Consider the following 18,351-nt stretch of genomic DNA (forward strand, 5'->3'; position numbering starts at 1 on the left):
CTGAGCCACTAATGAGGAAGGGGGATTCAACGCTCTTCTGCAGACAGTAACTAGTCCAAGCATTTGACTGGCTGTAAACATAACCACTGAATAGGCCACTTCCTGTAAATCACTCCTTTAAAAATGAGGTGTGCCAGTGCAAAGCTATTGCGACACACAGGAACCTCATCCAGCATCTAGGCCTAGCCCTATTGTTCTATCCATTTAATATGAACTGACAATCCTGCTGTCTCTCCGTTTTAGCCCATTTCTTCAGGCTACAGGTCTGAGTCAATTGTAATATCTTCTAGCTAACTTTGCCGTGTTCAAAGTACATCTCCCTTTTCCCATAAACCTGGCTTGGCAGTCCTCCTCCTCCTCCCCCTCCTTATGGGCTACAGAGGTGTGGTGCTGTGCAAGGCAGGGGGAACATACGCTCCAGTTCCATTACTAGGACAACAAGGCGCTGCCAAGCCTGTCATAATGTAGAAACGCTTCTTTCAACCCACTGTGTAGTCAATAGATTAGTGATTTGGCAGAGAGACGCAGCCTGGAACACGAGTCCCGAATGGCACCCTATTCCCTATGCAGTGCACTACTTTTGACCAGAGCCTTATGGTCCCCCCCCCCTGTCAAACGATGTGCACTACGTAGGGAATGTGATGCTATTTGGGACCAATACGGAGACATGCTAGCAGGTCAGTTGGATGTGCACGCTGAGTGAAAAGACACCCCCCCCCCTCACTTTTCCACTTACCTATTGTATACAGAAGAAAACTAAATCCTCTTGTATTTTACGCAGGACATTCAGTCTTTTGTGTTTGAGCAGGTAGGCCTAGGCTACATGCTTTATTATACACGCTGAACTAGCTGTAGACATTGGCGGCGCACGGCTGCTTCTCCTAAAGACCAGCTGCAGGTGAAATCAGAGCTGCTTCCAGCTAGTGGTGGGGGAGTTTACACATTGACTTTATACAGCGTGACGAACAATGCACATCACCTAAATATTTGCAGGCCTACAGTAAAACGCATCACATTAAACACGTTATACGTTATTAATCAACATTAGCTAGCTAACGTTAATACAAAATGTAACTTCACTGTAATTGTAATAAACTATTTAACGTTAGTTATGTATAAACAGAAACATTGACTGCCAGACAGATAGCAAGTCATGCATGACGTACTTTTACACTATTTGCCTCGCGCACATTCACACAAAATTAAAACATGCTTCAACGAAATAGATATTGTAATAGTGAAAAATACACTTACTTTACAATTTGCAGAGATGATATTATCTACAAACTGGGTTCGCAATGCATGCATAAAACTTTCAGCGCTGCTTTCTGAGATTCAATTCAATTCAAACTTTATGCACCTGTCAACAATAACAAACAAAACACTGAGACAGATTATTTGAAGAGGCCCCTTGTAGATTTTTAGGTCTAAACTTTATGTAAAAACAAAACATGTTTAGATTAGGTTGCTAAATATTTGACATCAAACATGTATTCATTAATTAATTAAAAATTGTGGCCCTTGGTGTACATAGTCCCGCCGCATTAGAACCAAATATACCCGAGCTCATTCCACTTTATGATACAAGTATCAAACTTGGTACACTAATACTAGCTAGATACTTTAAGGCGGTTCCTACCAGGGGTACTAGGAAGCTTGGGGGTACTTGGCCTGTCCACATGGGGTACCTGAGAAAACTTATGAAACCATAGGCCTACTAGTAAAATGCACATGAGAGGGTACTCCAGGGGTGCTCTGAGGGTACTTTGGGGGTACTTCAGGGGTACTTCGGGGGTACTCCGGGGTACTTTAGGGGTACTCAGGGGTACTTCAGTGGGGTACTCTTGGCAGGTTCACTACTATGACCTATGTATTGCCTTACCTCCTAACTCCATTTGCACACACAGTATGTCAATTTTTCTATGGTGTTATTGACTGTACTTTTGTTTATTCCATGTGTAACTCTGTGTTGTTTTTTGTCGCACTGTTTTGCTTTATCTTGGCCAGGTCGCAGTTGTAAATGAGAACTTGTTCTCAACTGGCCTACCTGGTTAAATAAAGGTGAAGGACCACTTGAAGCCATAAACTACACAGAGCTGGGCTTTACAGAAAAGTGGCCAGAAAAAAAGCCATTGCTTAAAGAAAAAAATAAGCAAACACTTTTGGTGTTCGCCAAAAGACATATGGAAGAAGGTACTCTGGTCAGAGGAGACTAAAATTGAGCTTTTGGCCATCAAGGAAAACGCTATGTCTGGCACAAACCCAACACCTCTCATCATCCCGAGGTCACCATCCCCACAGTGAAGCATGGTGGTGGCGGCATCATGCTGTGGGGATGTTTGTCATCGGCAGGGACTGGGAAACGTCAGAATTGAAGGAATGATGGATAGCGCTAAATACAGGGACATTCTTGAGGGAAACCTGTTTCAGTCTTCCAGAGATTTGAAACTGGGACGGAGGTTCATCTTCCAACAGGGCAATGACCCTAAGCATACTTCTAAAGCAACACTCGAGTGGTTTAAAGGGAAACATTTTAATGTATTGGAATGGCCTATTTAAAGCCCAGACCTCAATCCAATTGAGAATCTGTGGTATGACTTAAAGATTGCTGTACACCAGCGGAACCCATCCAACTTGAAGGAGTTGGAGCAGTTTTGCCTTGAAGAATGGGCATAAATCCCAGTGGCTAGATGTGCCAAGCTTATGGAGACATACCCCAAGAGACTTGCAGCTGTAATTGCTGTGAAAGGTGGCTCTACAAAGTATTGATTTTGGGGGGGTGAATAGTTATGCACGCTCAAGTTTTCAATTTTTTTGTCTTATTTCTTGTTTGCATTCACAATAAAAAATATTCAAAGTGGTAGGCATGTTGTGTAAATCAAATAGTACAAACCCCCACAAAAAATATATTTTATTTCCAGGTTGTAAGGCAACAAAATAGGAAAAATTCCAAGGGGGGTGAATACTTTCGCAAGCTGCTGTAAATCCCTTTAGCCTTCGTATCACGTCTCTCCTTTGTTGTAGAGGACTAACAGCTGTCCCTTCAGGCTTATCATGTCTCTCCTTTGTTGTAGAGGACTAACAACTGTCTCTTCAGGCTTATCATGTCTCTCCTTTGTTGTAGAGGACTAACAGCTGTCCCTTCAGGCTCATCATGTCTCTCCTTTGTTGTAGAGGACTAGCAGCTGTCTCTTCAGGCTTATCATGTCTCTCCTTTGTTGTAGAGGACTAACAGCTGTCTCTTCAGGCTTATCACGTCTCTCCTTTGTTGTAGAGGACTAACATCTGTCCATTCAGGCTTACATCACAGGATGGGTCCCTGTGTTAAGGGATTGGGTTTTCTGCTTATTAATGTGCCATTACAATATCAATATTGTAAATATTTCCACCCAGTGAGAACATGTTGTAATACATGTAGTAGCAGGTTCTGAGTACCTTTATATCAGGTATCAGTGTTTACATGCATTGCCAAGACCAGAGGCCAGTCGTGTACATGACATCACCGGCCTGAGAGAAGGCCCACTGAACATGGACGGAGAGAAGGCCCACTGAACATGGAGAGAGAGAAGGCCCACTGAACATGGACGGAGAGAAGGCCCACTGAACATGGAGAGAGAGAAGGCCCACTGAACATGGACGGAGAGAAGGCCCACTGAACATGGAGAGAGAGAAGGCCCACTGAACATGGACGGAGAGAAGGCCCACTGAACATGGACGGAGAGAAGGCCCACTGAACATGGACGGAGAGAAGGCCCACTGAACATGGACGGAGAGAAGGCCCACTGAACATGGAGAGAGAGAAGGCCCACTGAACATGGAGAGAGAAGGCCCACTGAACATGGAGAGAGAGAAGGCCCACTGAACATGGAGAGAGAGAAGGCCCACTGAACATGGAGAGAGAGAAGGCCCACTGAACATGGACGGAGAGAAGGCCCACTGAACATGGAGAGAGAGAAGGCCCACTGAACATGGAGAGAGAGAAGGCCCACTGAACATGGAGAGAGAGAAGGCCCACTGAACATGGACGGAGAGAAGGCCCACTGAACATGGAGAGAGAGAAGGCCCACTGAACATGGACAGAGAGAAGGTCCACTGAACATGGACAGAGAGAAGCTCCACTGAACATGGACGGAGAGAAGGCCCACTGAACATGGACGGAGAGAGAAGGCCCACTGAACATGGACGGAGAGAGAAGGCCCACTGAACATGGACGGAGAGAAGGCCCACTGAACATGGACGGAGAGAAGGCCCACTGAACATGGAGAGAGAGAAAGCCCACTGAACATGGACGGAGAGAAGGCCCACTGAACATGGACGGAGAGAAGGCCCACTGAACATGGAGAGAGAGAATGCCCACTGAACATGGACGGAGAGAGAAGGCCCACTGAACATGGAGAGAGAGAAGGCCCACTGAACATGGAGAGAGAGAAGGCCCACTGAACATGGACGGAGAGAGAAGGCCCACTGAACATGGAGAGAGAGAAGGCCCACTGAACATGGATGGAGAGAGAAGGCCCACTGAACATGGAGAGAGGGAAGGCCCACTGAACATGGAGAGAGAGAGAAGGCCCACTGAACATGGAGAGAGAGAAGGCCCACTGAACATGGATGGAGAGAGAAGGCCCACTGAACATGGAGAGAGAGAAGGCCCACTGAACATGGACGGAGAGAAGGCCCACTGAACATGGATGGAGAGAGAAGGCCCACTGAACATGGAGAGAGAGAAGGCCCACTGAACATGGAGAGAGAGAAGGCCCACTGAACATGGAGAGAGAGAAGGCCCACTGAACATGGATGGAGAGAGAAGGCCCACTGAACATGGAGAGAGAGAAGGCCCACTGAACATGGAGAGAGAGAAGGCCCACTGAACATGGAGAGAGAGAAGGCCCACTGAACATGGAGAGAGAGAAGGCCCACTGAACATGGAGAGAGAGAAGGCCCACTGAACATGGAGAGAGAGAAGGCCCACTGAACATGGATGGAGAGAGAAGGCCCACTGAACATGGAGAGAGAGAAGGCCCACTGAACATGGATGGAGAGAAGGCCCACTGAACATGGATGGAGAGAGAAGGCCCACTGAACATGGATGGAGAGAGAGAAGGCCCACTGAACATGGACGGAGAGAGAAGGCCCACTGAACATGGAGAGAGAGAAGGCCCACTGAACATGGACGGAGAGAGAAGGCCCACTGAACATGGAGAGAGAGAAGGCCCACTGAACATGGAGAGAGAGAAGGCCCACTGAACATGGAGAGAGAGAAGGCCCACTGAACATGGAGAGAGAGAAGGCCCACTGAACATGGATGGAGAGAGAAGGCCCACTGAACATGGAGAGAGAGAAGGCCCACTGAACATGGATGGAGAGAGAAGGCCCACTGAACATGGATGGAGAGAGAAGGCCCACTGAACATGGATGGAGAGAGAGAAGGCCCACTGAACATGGATGGAGAGAGAAGGCCCACTGAACATGGATGGAGAGAGAGAAGGCCCACTGAACATGGATGGAGAGACTGTTAATGATACAAGTCTATGAGACTGGAGAAGTCAGTTGACAGTAGTGCACTACTTTTAACAAGGGCCCATAGGAAATCGTGTTCCATTTGGGATCCGACCAGGTTGTTGATTGTGGTGGGTGGCGTGCGGCGTGGTCAGGGAGGAGATAGTAATTTCCTGAATGAAGGTGTGAACTGAACTGTCTCTCTAGTGAGGTCGTCTGAATGAAGGTGTGAACTGAAGTGGGTGGGTTATTACTGGGTGAGTCAGCAGAGGGAGTTGAATGAAATGTTAAATTAAATGTCATGTTTTGTTAGCAGGGATTTGGTTGCCGTGCCACTTTCAACTTTTTGAAGTTATTGCAGTGTGTTAAATATTCCCAAGGATCCATGATTCCATGCAGTGTGTTTAACTTGTGTCTGGTGTAGACTAATAGGTACGGACAGTTTTGTAATTACATTTTTTCAAGGCTAGGCTGTTGTTGGGTGTTTACAGAAGAGTTTAGTCTTTTCAGAATCAGAAGTACATTTACACATACCTGGAATGTGACTTAGTGAGTAGGTGTTGTCAGCAATAGGAAATGTGGAAACAGAATACAGACACTGGTTACTCAGAGAGTTATTTAGTCAGTCAGTCTTTTTGCCCTGAGGGGAAGGCTGTTCAGCATGACCCTACAGACAGACAGACAGACAGGCAGACAGGCTGGGCCCCTCCAGCCCCTCACCTGAAGACAGACAGACAGCTAGGCCGGCCCCCTCCAGCCCCTCACCTGAAGACAGACAGACAGCTAGGCCCGGGCCCCTCCAGCCCCTGGGCCCCTCAGCAGTCCAGAGTGAAGACTGAGCAGTGGGGCAGAGGTCACCACTAAACAGAGCTGAGCTATTGTCTCTCGCCAAGTCGGTCACATCCACCGATGAAAATGCAATCAAAACAAACAGACCAGCCGATCCGGGGGCTTCTCCTGTGTCATCATTAATCACACCTTCAAAGACCTCAGCCTTTCTTACGCTCAGCCCCTCAGCCTCTCTGCCCCTCCCTCTCTCATCCCCCTCTCTCATCCCCCTCCCTCTCACCCCCCTCTCTCTCATCCCCCTCCCTCTCATCCCCCTCTCTCTCATCCCCCTCTCTCTCATCCCCTCCCTCTCATCCCCCTCCCTCTCACCCCCCTCTCTCTCATCCCCCTCCCTCTCATCCCCCTCTCTCTCATCCCCCTCTCTCTCATCCCCTCCCTCTCATCCCCCTCCCTCTCATCCCCCTCCCTCTCTCCCACCCCCCCTCTCTCTTACCCCCCTCTCATCCCCCCCTCTCTCATCCCCCCCTCTCTCATCCCCCTCTCTCTCATCCCCTCCCTCTCACCCCCCTCTCTCTCATCCCCCTCCCTCTCACCCCCCTCCCTCTCATCCCCCTCTCTCTCATCCCCCTCTCTCTCATCCCCCTCCCTCTCTCCCACCCCCCCTCTCTCTTACCCCCCTCTCATCCCCTCTCTCTCTCATCCCCCTCTCTCTCATCCCCCTCCCTCTCATCCCCCTCCCTCTCTCCCACCCCCCCTCTCTCTTACCCCCCTCTCATCCCCCCTCACTCTCATCTCCCTCCCCTCCCTCTCACCCCCCCCACTCTCATCCCCCTCCCTCTCATCCCCCTCCCTCTCTCCCACCCCCCCTCTCTCTTACCCCCCTCTCATCCCCTCTCCCTCTCATCCCCCTCCCTCTCTCCCACCCCCCCCCTCTCTCTCATCCCCTCTCCCTCTCATCCCCCTCTCTCACCCCCCCCCCCCCCTCCCTCTCACCCCCCTCTCATTCATCAACCAGGCTAAAAGAGGGACATGACTGCTCAACACTAGACTGCCCGAAGGTGTCTCCTGCTCTTTGCTGCATGCTTTTACTGTGTTCAAGGGTCTCGGACCAAGTGAAGGGTCTCAAACCAGGTAAAGGGTCTCAGACCAAGTAAAGGGTCTCAAACCAAGTAAAGGGTCTCAAACCAGGTAACGGGTCTCAAACCAAGTAAAGGGTCTCAAACCAAGTAAAGGGTCTCAAACCAAGTAAAGGGTCTCAAACCAGGTAAAGGGTCACAAACCAGGTAACGGGTCTCAAACCAGGTAAAGGGTCTCAAACCAAGTAAAGGGTCTCAAACCAAGTAAAGGGTCTCAAACCAAGTAAAGGGTCTCAAACCAGGTAACGGGTCTCAAACCAGGTAAAGGGTCTCAAACCAAGTAAAGAGTCTCGAACCAGGTAACGGGTCTCAAACCAGGTAAAGGGTCTCAAACCAAGTAACGGGTCTCAAACCAGGTAGTTGAATGGTAAAAAAGGAGAGGGACATTCGAAATGAGAATCTCAGTCCAAAATGTTTAACCTTGATGAGATTGTTTCCTAAAGTGTCTTTATAAAATACATAAATATATTATATCATTTTTAAACTTTCCCAAACAAATGTATTGAGGTTGTTATACATCTATGCTAAGTAAATATTGTACCTTTTAGGTAAATTAGCATGAGTTTCAGACTGTTTTCTCCAGCCAATGTCCTTCATACAGCTAAAGAAATGCTTTCAGTACACACAAGGTTCCCGGTTGTGTTTGTAAACCAGGCTTAGGGTTAAAGGTCAACCTCACCTTTGTACGGTTGTCAGTTTTAACCAACAGCTAGCTAGCTTATCTGACTGCTCCCCTTACACCCCACTTGTTTAAAAGGTACCACTTCAGCCAAGTTTTTTAAATTTTTTAAACACCCAGTATTTTCTCGTATTATATCCCCGTATCTTAAAGTAAAGTAAAACATGTTGTTTTTTTAGATTTCCTATCAACACACAGACTTCTCTCTTGGAAAGGAACGTTCTAGTAGGAGGAGAGGATGTCACCCTCCTTAGACGTTCACTTATCATCTATGTTAGAGACATATTTAGACATTATTTCTATCATTATGGGGTATTGTGTGTAGATTGATGAGAGGGAAAAATAATTGAATACATTTTAGAATAAGGCGGTAAAGTAACAAAAAATGTGGAAAAAGTCAAGGGGTCTGAATACTTTCTGAAGACACTTGTATAGAGAGATAAAGAGAGCGAGGGAGAGAGAGAGAGAGAGAGGGATGACACTTCATTGTATATATATTTACTACTTTTTAAGATTTGATTATCTTTGGGGCGGCAGGTAGCCTAGTGGTTAGAGGAGGCAGGTAGCCTAGTGGTTAGAGAGGTAGGTAGCCTAGTGGTTAGAGAGGCAGGTAGCCTAGTGGTTAGAGCATTGGGCCAGGAACCAGCAGGTAGCCTAGTGGTTAGAGCGGCAGGTAGCCTAGTGGTTGGAGGAGGCAGGTAGCCTAGTGGTTAGAGAGGCAGGTAGCCTAGTGGTTAGAGAGGCAGGTAGCCTAGTGGTTAGAGAGGCAGGTAGCCTAGTGGTTAGAGAGGCAGGTAGCCTAGTGGTTAGAGAGGCAGGTAGCCTAGTGGTTAGAGGAGGCAGGTAGCCTAATGGTTAGAGAGGCGTGTAGCCTAGCAGTTAGAGAGGCGGGTAGTCTAGTGGTTAGAGAGGCAGGTAGCCTAGTGGTTAGAGAGGCAGGTAGCCTAGTGGTTAGAGAGGCAGGTAGCCTAGTGGTTAGAGAGGCAGGTAGCCTAGTGGTTAGAGAGGCAGGTAGCCTAGTGGTTAGAGAGGCAGGTAGCCTAGTGGTTAGAGAGGCAGGTAGTCTAGTGGTTAGAGAGGCAGGTAGTCTAGTGGTTAGAGAGGCAGGTAGTCTAGTGGTTAGAGGAGGCAGGTAGCCTAGTGGTTAGAGGTAGGTAGCCTAGTGGTTAGAGAGGCAGGTAGCCTAGTGGTTAGAGGGGCAGGTAGCCTAGTGGTTAGAGAGGCAGGTAGCCTAGTGGTTAGAAAGGCAGGTAGCCTAGTGGTTAGAGGAGGCAGGTAGCCTAGTGGTTAGAGGAGGCAGGTAGCCTAGTGGTTAGAGGAGGCAGGTAGCCTAGTGGTTAGAGGAGGCAGGTAGCCTAGTGGTCAGAGGAGGCAGGTAGCCTAGTGGTTAGAGGAGAGGCAGGTAGCCTAGTGGTTAGAGAGGCAGGTAGCCTAGTGGTTAGAGAGGCAGGTAGCCTAGTGGTTAGAGAGGCAGGTAGCCTAGTGGTTAGAGCATTGGACTAGTAACCGAAAGGTTACAAGATTGAATCCCCGAGCTGACAAGGTAAAAATGTGTCGTTCTGCCCCTGAACAAGGCAGTTAACCCACTGTTCCCCGGTAGGCCGTCATTGAAAATAAGAATTTGTTCTTACTTAACAGACTTGCCTAGTTAAATAAAGGTAAAATAAAAATACATCTTGTCTCTTTAACTCTTCAGAAATACAACATTACATGTATTGTACAAAGTGCAGTGGTGTAAAGTACTTAAGTAAAAATACTTTAAAGTACTACTAACTTAAAAATCATACAATGTGATTTTCTGGATTTTTGTTTTAGATTCCGTCTCTCACAGTTAAAGTGTACCTATGATAAAAAATTACAGACCTCTACATGCTTTGTAAGTAGGAAAACCTGCAAAATCGTCAGTGTATCAAATACTTGTTCTCCCCACTGTACATACCACTGTATCGATATCCCACTATGGTCAGACAGACATACCACTGTATCGATATCCCACTATGGTCAGACATACATACCACTGTATCAATATCCCACTATGGCCAGACATACATACCAGTGTATCAATATCCCACTATGGTCAGACATACTGTATCAATATCCCACTATGGCCAGACATACTGTATCGATATCCCACTATGGTCAGACAGACATACCACTGTATCAATATCCCACTATGGTCAGACAGACATACCACTGTATCAATATCCCACTATGGCCAGACAGACATACCACTGTATCAATATCCCACTATGGTCAGACATACCACTGTATCAATATCCCACTATGGTCAGACATACTGTATCGATATCCCACTATGGTCAGACATACATACCACTGTATCGATATCCCACTATGGTCAGACAGACATACCACTGTATCAATTCAGAGCTCGTATCCAGAGCTCGTATATCCTCATCATCACCTTCATCTCAACAGCCATGTAAATGTACAGTAGGGTGAAGGAGCAGCAGGTTTCATGTGACTGCTAGACTGCTCTGCTGTCACCTTAGACTCTGCCTGGCGCTCGGCGCTCCTGTCCTGTGGAGGCATTGTTGCCATGTGTACGCCACACCTATAAATATCAGGCCAGACCGGGCCGGCAGCTGAACATCCAGACACAACTGTTTCAACGTCTGTTTGCACCTCCAGACACCTTAGTCGGACAACCGTCTCTGACCCAGCTATAGACACCCTGCCCTTGTTTGACCCAGCAACAGACTCCCTATCCCTGGTCTAATCGGACAATCCGTCCATCTCTGACCCAGCTATAGACACCCTACCCTTGTTTGACCCGGCAACAGACTCCCTATCCCTGGTTACGGCGGACAATCCAACCATCTCTGACCCAGCTATAGACACCCTGCCCTTGTTTGACCCGGCAACAGACTCCCTATCCCTGGTCTAGTTGGACAATCCGTCCATCTCTGACCCAGCTATAGACACCCTACCCCTGTTTGACCCGGCAACAGACTCCCTATCCCTGGTCTAATCGGACAATCCGTCCATCTCTGACCCAGCTATAGACACCCTACCCCTGTTTGACCCGGCAACAGACTCCCTATCCCTGGTTACGGCGGACAATCCGTCCGTCTCTGACCCAGCTATAGACACCCTACCCCTGTTTGACCCGGCAACAGACTCCCTATCCCTGGTCTAGTTGGACAATCCGTCCATCTCTGACCCAGCTATAGACACCCTACCCTTGTTTGACCCAGCAAGAGACTCCCTATCCCTTGTCTAATCGGACAATCTAACCACCTCTGACCCAGCTATAGACACCCTACCCATGCTTGACCCAGCAAGAGACTCCCTATCCCTTGTCTAGTTGGACAATCCGTTCATCTCTGACCCAGCTATAGACACCCTACCCCTGCTTGACCCAGCAAGAGACTCCCTATCCCTGGTCTAATCGGACAATCTAACCACCTCTGACCAAGAGAACCATGAAATTAAACCAATCTGCTTTTGTTCCCCTCTTACTTCTCCATGTGTAAAGGGCAGACAATTATTCTACAGTGGATACATGCAACTCCAGACCTCCTCCCCTGACTTGACCCAGCTACAGACCCACTATCCCTGGTCTGGTCCGACAACAGACCCACTATCCAACCATGTCTGACCCAGCAACAGACCCATTATCCAACCATCTCTGACCCAGCAACAGACCCATTATCCAACCATCTCTGACCCAGCAACAGACCCATTATCCAACCATCTCTGACCCAGCAACAGACCCATTATCCAACCATCTCTGACCCAGCAACAGACCCATTATCCAACCATCTCTGACCCAGCAACAGACCCATTATCCAACCATCTCTGACCCAGCAACAGACCCATTATCCAACCATCTCTGACCCAGCAACAGACCCATTATCCCTGGTCTGGTCCGACAACAGACCCACTATCCAACCATCTCTGACCCAGCAACAGACCCATTATCCAACCATCTCTGACCCAGCAACAGACCCATTATCCAACCATCTCTGACCCAGCAACAGACCCACTATCCAACCATCTCTGACCCAGCAACAGACCCACTATCCGTGGTCTGGTCCGACAACAGACCCACTATCCAACCATCTCTGACCCAGCAACAGACCCACAATCCAACCATCTCTGACCCAGCAACAGACCCACTATCCAACCACCTCTGACCCAGCTACAGACCCACTATCCAACCATCTCTGACCCAGCAACAGACCCACTATCCGTGGTCTGGTCCGACAACAGACCCACTATCCAACCATCTCTGACCCAGCAACAGACCCATTATCCAACCATCTCTGACCCAGCTACAGACCCACTATCCAACCGTCTCTGACCCAGCTACAGACCCACTATCCAACCATGTCTGACCCAGCAACAGACCCACTATCCAACCATCTCTGACCCAGCAACAGACCCACTATCCAACCATCTCTGACCCAGCAACAGACCCACTATCCAACCATCTCTGACCCAGCAACAGACCCACTATCCAACCATCTCTGACCCAGCAACAGACCCACTATCCAACCATCTCTGACCCAGCAACAGACCCACTATCCAACCATCTCTGACCCAGCAACAGACCCACTATCCAACCATGTCTGACCCAGCAACAGACCCACTATCCAACCATGTCTTACCTAGCAACAGACCCACTATCCGTGGTCTGGTCCGACAACAGACCCACTATCCGTGGTCTGGTCCGACAACCCACAGGGGGTTTCACCCATGAAATCAAACCAGTGTGCTTTTGTTTCCATTAATACATGTCAGACAGTTCTCTACTGTGGATAAGTACACCTACAGAGACCCATGAAATCCCCTACAGAGACCCATGAAATCACCTACAGAGACCCATGAAATCCCCTACAGAGACCCATGAAATCCCCTACAGAGACCCATGAAATCACCTACAGAGACCCATGAAATCCCCTACAGAGACCCATGAAATCCCCTACAGAGACCCATGAAATCCCCTACAGAGACCCATGAAATCCCCTACAGAGACCCATGAAATCCCCTACAGAGACCCATGAAATCCCCTACAGAGACCCATGAAATCCCCTACAGAGACCCATGAAATCCCCTACAGAGACCCATGAAATCCCCTACAGAGACCCATGAAATCACCTACATCTCTCCCTGGTCGACCAACCATCTCTGTCTGACCCAGCTAGAGAAAGGTTGAGACCCATGAAATCACCTTACAGACCTTCTCTCCCTGGTCGACCAACCATCTCTGTCTGACCCAGCTAGAGAAAGGTTGAGACGCATGAAATCCCCCTAAGCAATCTGCTTTCGTTCTCCATTATCTAGACATTTTTTAAATGGCAGAAGGTTGGCTACAGTGAACACGCACAAAGGACCACAATGCCAAGATAGAGAGTTACCATATTGCCATAACATAATACTCCCATATGGACAGTAGCCTGTGTTTTATTCTTACATTGAGCCGGTCATTCAACTCTGATACCAGAGAGTCTTCCCAGCAAACCAAAATGACTTCTGTGAAAATTCCCGGGAACATTTGTTAGGTTGCGGCAAATGTTCTCATAACACAAAAAAATTGTCCAGTTGTGCTGATTATTATAAAATGTTTGTATAAAACATTCGTCTGACATTTCAAGAATGTTCCCAGAACACAGTTAGTCTGTTCTGTTAAGGTTCTCAGAATGTCAGAATGTCAGGTTCTCAGAATGTCAGATTCTCAGAACGTCAGAATGTCAGGTTCTCAGAATGTCAGGTTCTCAGAATGTCAGAATGTCAGGTTCTCAGAATGTCAGATTCTCAGAACGTCAGAATGTCAGGTTCTCAGAACGTCAGAATGTCAGGTTCTCAGAATGACAAAATGTCAGGTTCTCAGAATGTCAGGTTCTCAGAATGTCAGAATGTCAGGTTCTCAGAATGTCAGATTCTCAGAATGTCAGAATGTCATATTCTCATAATGTCAGAATGTCAGAATTAGGTTGTAGGAACAGTCTGGTCGGAATATTGTTTGGACAATATCACAAAAGATACGTTCCCAAAACACCAAACCCCTCCAGTTGTACTGACATTCAGATAATGTTTGTATTAGGGTGCACAAAACATTCCCTCACATTCCCTCACGTCCTTAGAATGTCATTCCTATGTTCACATTAAGTTTAGAACAGTCCAAGGAGGTTTTTTCCTCATGAGTTAGTGTTATCTTACTGATGAAGAAGTTAGTTATACAACAATTCATTGTGGGAGCAACTTTTTGGAAATTATTTTGCAATTACATGATAATTTATTAGAAATGTTATTTTACAAACATAGTTTTACCATATTTAGTTGAAAGTGGCAAGCGGGGGATTGAAACCTGGGAGCTCTGGAGTGATATCCCTGGAATTAATCCACCGGGCCGCTGGAATGTGACTAACACAAACATAAATCTGTTTAGACCTTTCCTCTGACTGTCAGGTTGGGTTCTTTGTCTTTGTAAAGAGGGGATAACTACATCTAGAAAAAATAACTATACTCTACCAATCTTCTATATATCCTGGTAAGTTGTGATGTTTTGGACTTTTATTTTCCCTACAGACTTGATTTCAGAAATCATGTTAAAATGACTGGCTGGCAGATTGCAGTGAAGAGTACATAGATGTGCATAATGTAGAGAAAACATATAGCCATAGTTTGGACTATAATTTAATTCAGGATTTCAGTACAAAGGGAAATCCACTAGAAACGGTAGGATCCTGGTGGCTCAGCAGACTCAGTAGCCTACAGCGCTTGCAGATCGCAAATCTACTTGATTACCTTTCTTTAAAAAAAAAGCTATAGCTATGTTTGGACAATACCCTAATGTTCTAGGAACATTACTGCAACATTGTGTTAATACACTCCCTGGCAAACATACACTCCCTGGCAACCATACACTCCCTGGCAACCATACACTCCCTGGCAACCATACACTCCCTGGCAACCATACACTCCCTGGCAACCATACACTCCCTGGCAAACATACACTCCCTGGCAACCATACACTCCCTGACAAACATACACTCCCTGGCAACCATACACTCCCTGGCAAACATACACTCCCTGGCAACCATACACTCCCTGGCAACCATACACTCCCTGGCAACCATACACTCCCTGGCAACCATACACTCCCTGGCAAACATACACTCCCTGGCAACCATACACTCCCTGGCAACCATACACTCCCTGGCAACCATACACTCCCTGGCAACCATACACTCCCTGGCAACCATACACTCCCTGGCAAACATACACTCCCTGGCAACCATACACTCCCTGGCAACCATACACTCCCTGGCAAACATACACTCCCTGGCAACCATACACTCCCTGGCAACCATACACTCCCTGGCAACCATACACTCCCTGGCAACCATACACTCCCTGGCAACCATACACTCCCTGGCAAACATACACTCCCTGGCAACCATACACTCCCTGGCAACCATACACTCCCTGGCAACCATACACTCCCTGGCAACCATACACTCCCTGGCAACCATACACTCCCTGGCAACCATACACTCCCTGGCAACCATACACTCCCTGGCAACCATACACTCCCTGGCAACCATACACTCCCTGGCAACCATACACTCCCTGGCAACCATACACTCCCTGGCAACCATACACTCCCTGGCAACCATACACTCCCTGGCAACCATACACTCCCTGGCAACCATACACTCCCTGGCAACCATACACTCCCTGGCAACCATACACTCCCTGGCAACCATACACTCCCTGGCAACCATACACTCCCTGGCAACCTAATGAGAACCATAGAGTTGTTACAAATGTTGTGAACAGCATTTGAGTGAACATTCCAAAGATATTTCATTTCAAAAAAATATTTTTAGAAAATAATATTTGGCTGATCAAAAACATTCTTTGAATGTTTGTGGGACGTTATCATACTAATATTAGTTCAAGCCCTAAACTAGAACTTAATGGGAATGTTAGCTAATGTTCTGGGAATGTTCCAGGTTTGCTGGGCTCTTTGTTGTTATCAATACACACCATTGGTTGTTCATTGACCATCCTATTGCAGGAGAAATGTTCCTGCACTGCATGAAATGAACACTTGTACTGTATTCAAGGTTTTAAAAGATGTTTGTAATTTCCACTTTCTATCAAATATTTATCAACCCGTACATAAATGTCCATTCATTTTAATCCACATAGTAACTCACGTTTCCTGTTGCAGCATGATGATTTTCCTGCTGTGAGAAACTGTTCAAATTAATATCCAATACCTGTGTAGGTGTCTCGGGTGATATTCTCCATTAATGTTAGCGCAACGTTCCACTAACGTTTTCTCATAACCAATTAAATTTAATCCAGACATTATTACGGAAGAATGTTTAGGGAACGTTATTGGAACGATCATGTCATAACGGCAACGCCATAACTTTATGAGAACGTTGCAGGACTATTTCCTGCTCGCTGTTACGGGTGGTTTTAAACCAACACGTCCATCAACGTTAGCAGAACGTTCCCGTAATGTTTTCTCAGGACCCGTTTCTGTTGTTTCACACTTTGTTACGGCAATATATTATAACAACATCGTATTGGTATATTCTGTGGGAACTTAATGAGAACGTTTGGGGAACGTTCTTTGGTGGTTGTTACAGATGTTGCGCACATCATTTCAGTGAACGTTAAGAGAACATTCCAAGGATATTTCATTTAAAACATTTCCCAAAAGAAAAAAACTAGTATATATATCTATACATTCTTTGAATGTTTTTTGAGATGTTATCATCCCAATGTTAGATAAAACACTAAACAGAATTTAATTGGAAATCTTAGCTAATGTTCTGTGAATGTTTCCGGTTTGCTGGGTTGTTTTCATTTTATTTTTAAATGGCTGATGGTCGAGGATTACCATGGAGAATAAAGTAGCCTTGTCCGAGCCAGAACAAACCATAAGGCAGCAGGATCTCCTGTTTCTGCAGCTTGATAAAGAAGCACATTCCCCGGACAGGACGCGAGTCTACCACAAGGCCCTGGAGAATAAGTATGTCCATTGTGTAAAGTTCAAGTGGTCTGTTTTCTTTTTTGTGACAGTAACACGGCTAAATGCTATTATAACACACCACTCACAGCACACCAGTTGTTAGCTAGCTACTTACCGATGAAAGGGGAGCTCGGGGAAATACTGCACAGCTGTGGAGTAAGGACAATTCATTCTGAATTTCTCTATCTTCTCGTGGTCAACTCTTCAAAGCTGTCAGTAGATCACATAAACACATGTATTAGTGATCATACATGGACTTAGGTGAATAAAATCAGATAAATAATAGAGTAAATAAATACAGGACTGGGTTAAAGTGCTGGAGGGTCAAGTGCACAGCAGTGAAGACAGTCTGAAGGATGTTAACATTTTTTGGTATTTTTTCTTCGGCTCACCAGCGAAGAGGCGGGGTTTGCGCCAGAGCACTGACCAATCCCCGGTAGCAGTTGGACAAGGGTATCACTCTCTCTCAGTTGCTAGGATATAGATATCAAGCAACAGCCCTCCCTCCTCACCCATTTACCCTAGGTCTAACTCTAGCCCCTATCTCACCACTATCCTGAAAAGCTGAAGCTCATCCCTGTGCCATTTGCTCCCGCGCCTCGCTCTGACATTTCCACCCAGATTCCCTGGAGGTTTAAACGACAGACATGTCTGTTGCATCACACTGATCACTATACTGCCCACCGCAAGCCCCACTGTGCCTGGTATCAGTCTGGCTAGTGTAGAGATGCCATTAACAAACCTCTGGTATCAGTCTGGCTAGTGTAGAGATGCCATTAACAAACCTCTGGTATCAGTCTGGCTAGTGTAGAGATGCCATAAACAAACCTCTGGTATCAGTCTGGCTAGTGTAGAGATGCCATTAACAAACCTCTGGTATCAGTCTGGCTAGTGTAGAGATGCCATTAACAAACCTCTGGTATCAGTCTGGCTAGTGTAGAGATGCCATTAACAAACCTCTGGTATCAGTCTGGCTAGTGTAGAGATGCCATAAACAAACCTCTGGTATCAGTCTGGCTAGTGTAGAGATGCCATTAACAAACCCCTGGTGCCCATGGTGTAGTCTATCTAGTCTATCTAGTCTGTAGTCTATCTAGTCTGTAGTCTGTCTAGTCTGTAGTCTATCTAGTCTGTTTTCTATCTAGCCTGTAGTCTATCTAGTCTGTAGTCTATCTAGTCTGTAGTCTGTCTAGCCTGTAGTCTGTCTAGCCTGTAGTCTATCTAGTCTGTTGTCT

At 46.8% G+C, this 18,351-nt stretch overlaps 1 protein-coding gene across 5 annotated transcripts in view; it reads right to left on the reverse strand.

Annotated features, from left to right (window-relative positions):
* tp63 (tumor protein p63) overlaps positions 1-17,457 on the reverse strand; it is a 125,833-nt gene extending 108,376 nt beyond the window's left edge. For 4 of the 5 annotated variants that reach the window (XM_055941132.1, XM_055941130.1, XM_055941131.1 and 1 more), the window contains exon 1: positions 17,232-17,457. In XM_055941132.1, coding sequence (XP_055797107.1) covers positions 17,232-17,287 — 56 coding nt within the window. In that variant the 5' untranslated portion in view covers positions 17,288-17,457. Of the gene's footprint in view, positions 1-1,254; positions 1,331-17,231 lie in introns of those variants that run through there. The other variant, XM_055941133.1, reaches the window with a different exon arrangement.
* Between the last annotated feature and the right edge of the window lie 894 nt (positions 17,458-18,351).

Source organism: Salvelinus fontinalis, chromosome 12 (genome assembly GCF_029448725.1).
Source record: "Salvelinus fontinalis isolate EN_2023a chromosome 12, ASM2944872v1, whole genome shotgun sequence".
Lineage (NCBI taxonomy): Eukaryota > Metazoa > Chordata > Actinopteri > Salmoniformes > Salmonidae > Salvelinus > Salvelinus fontinalis.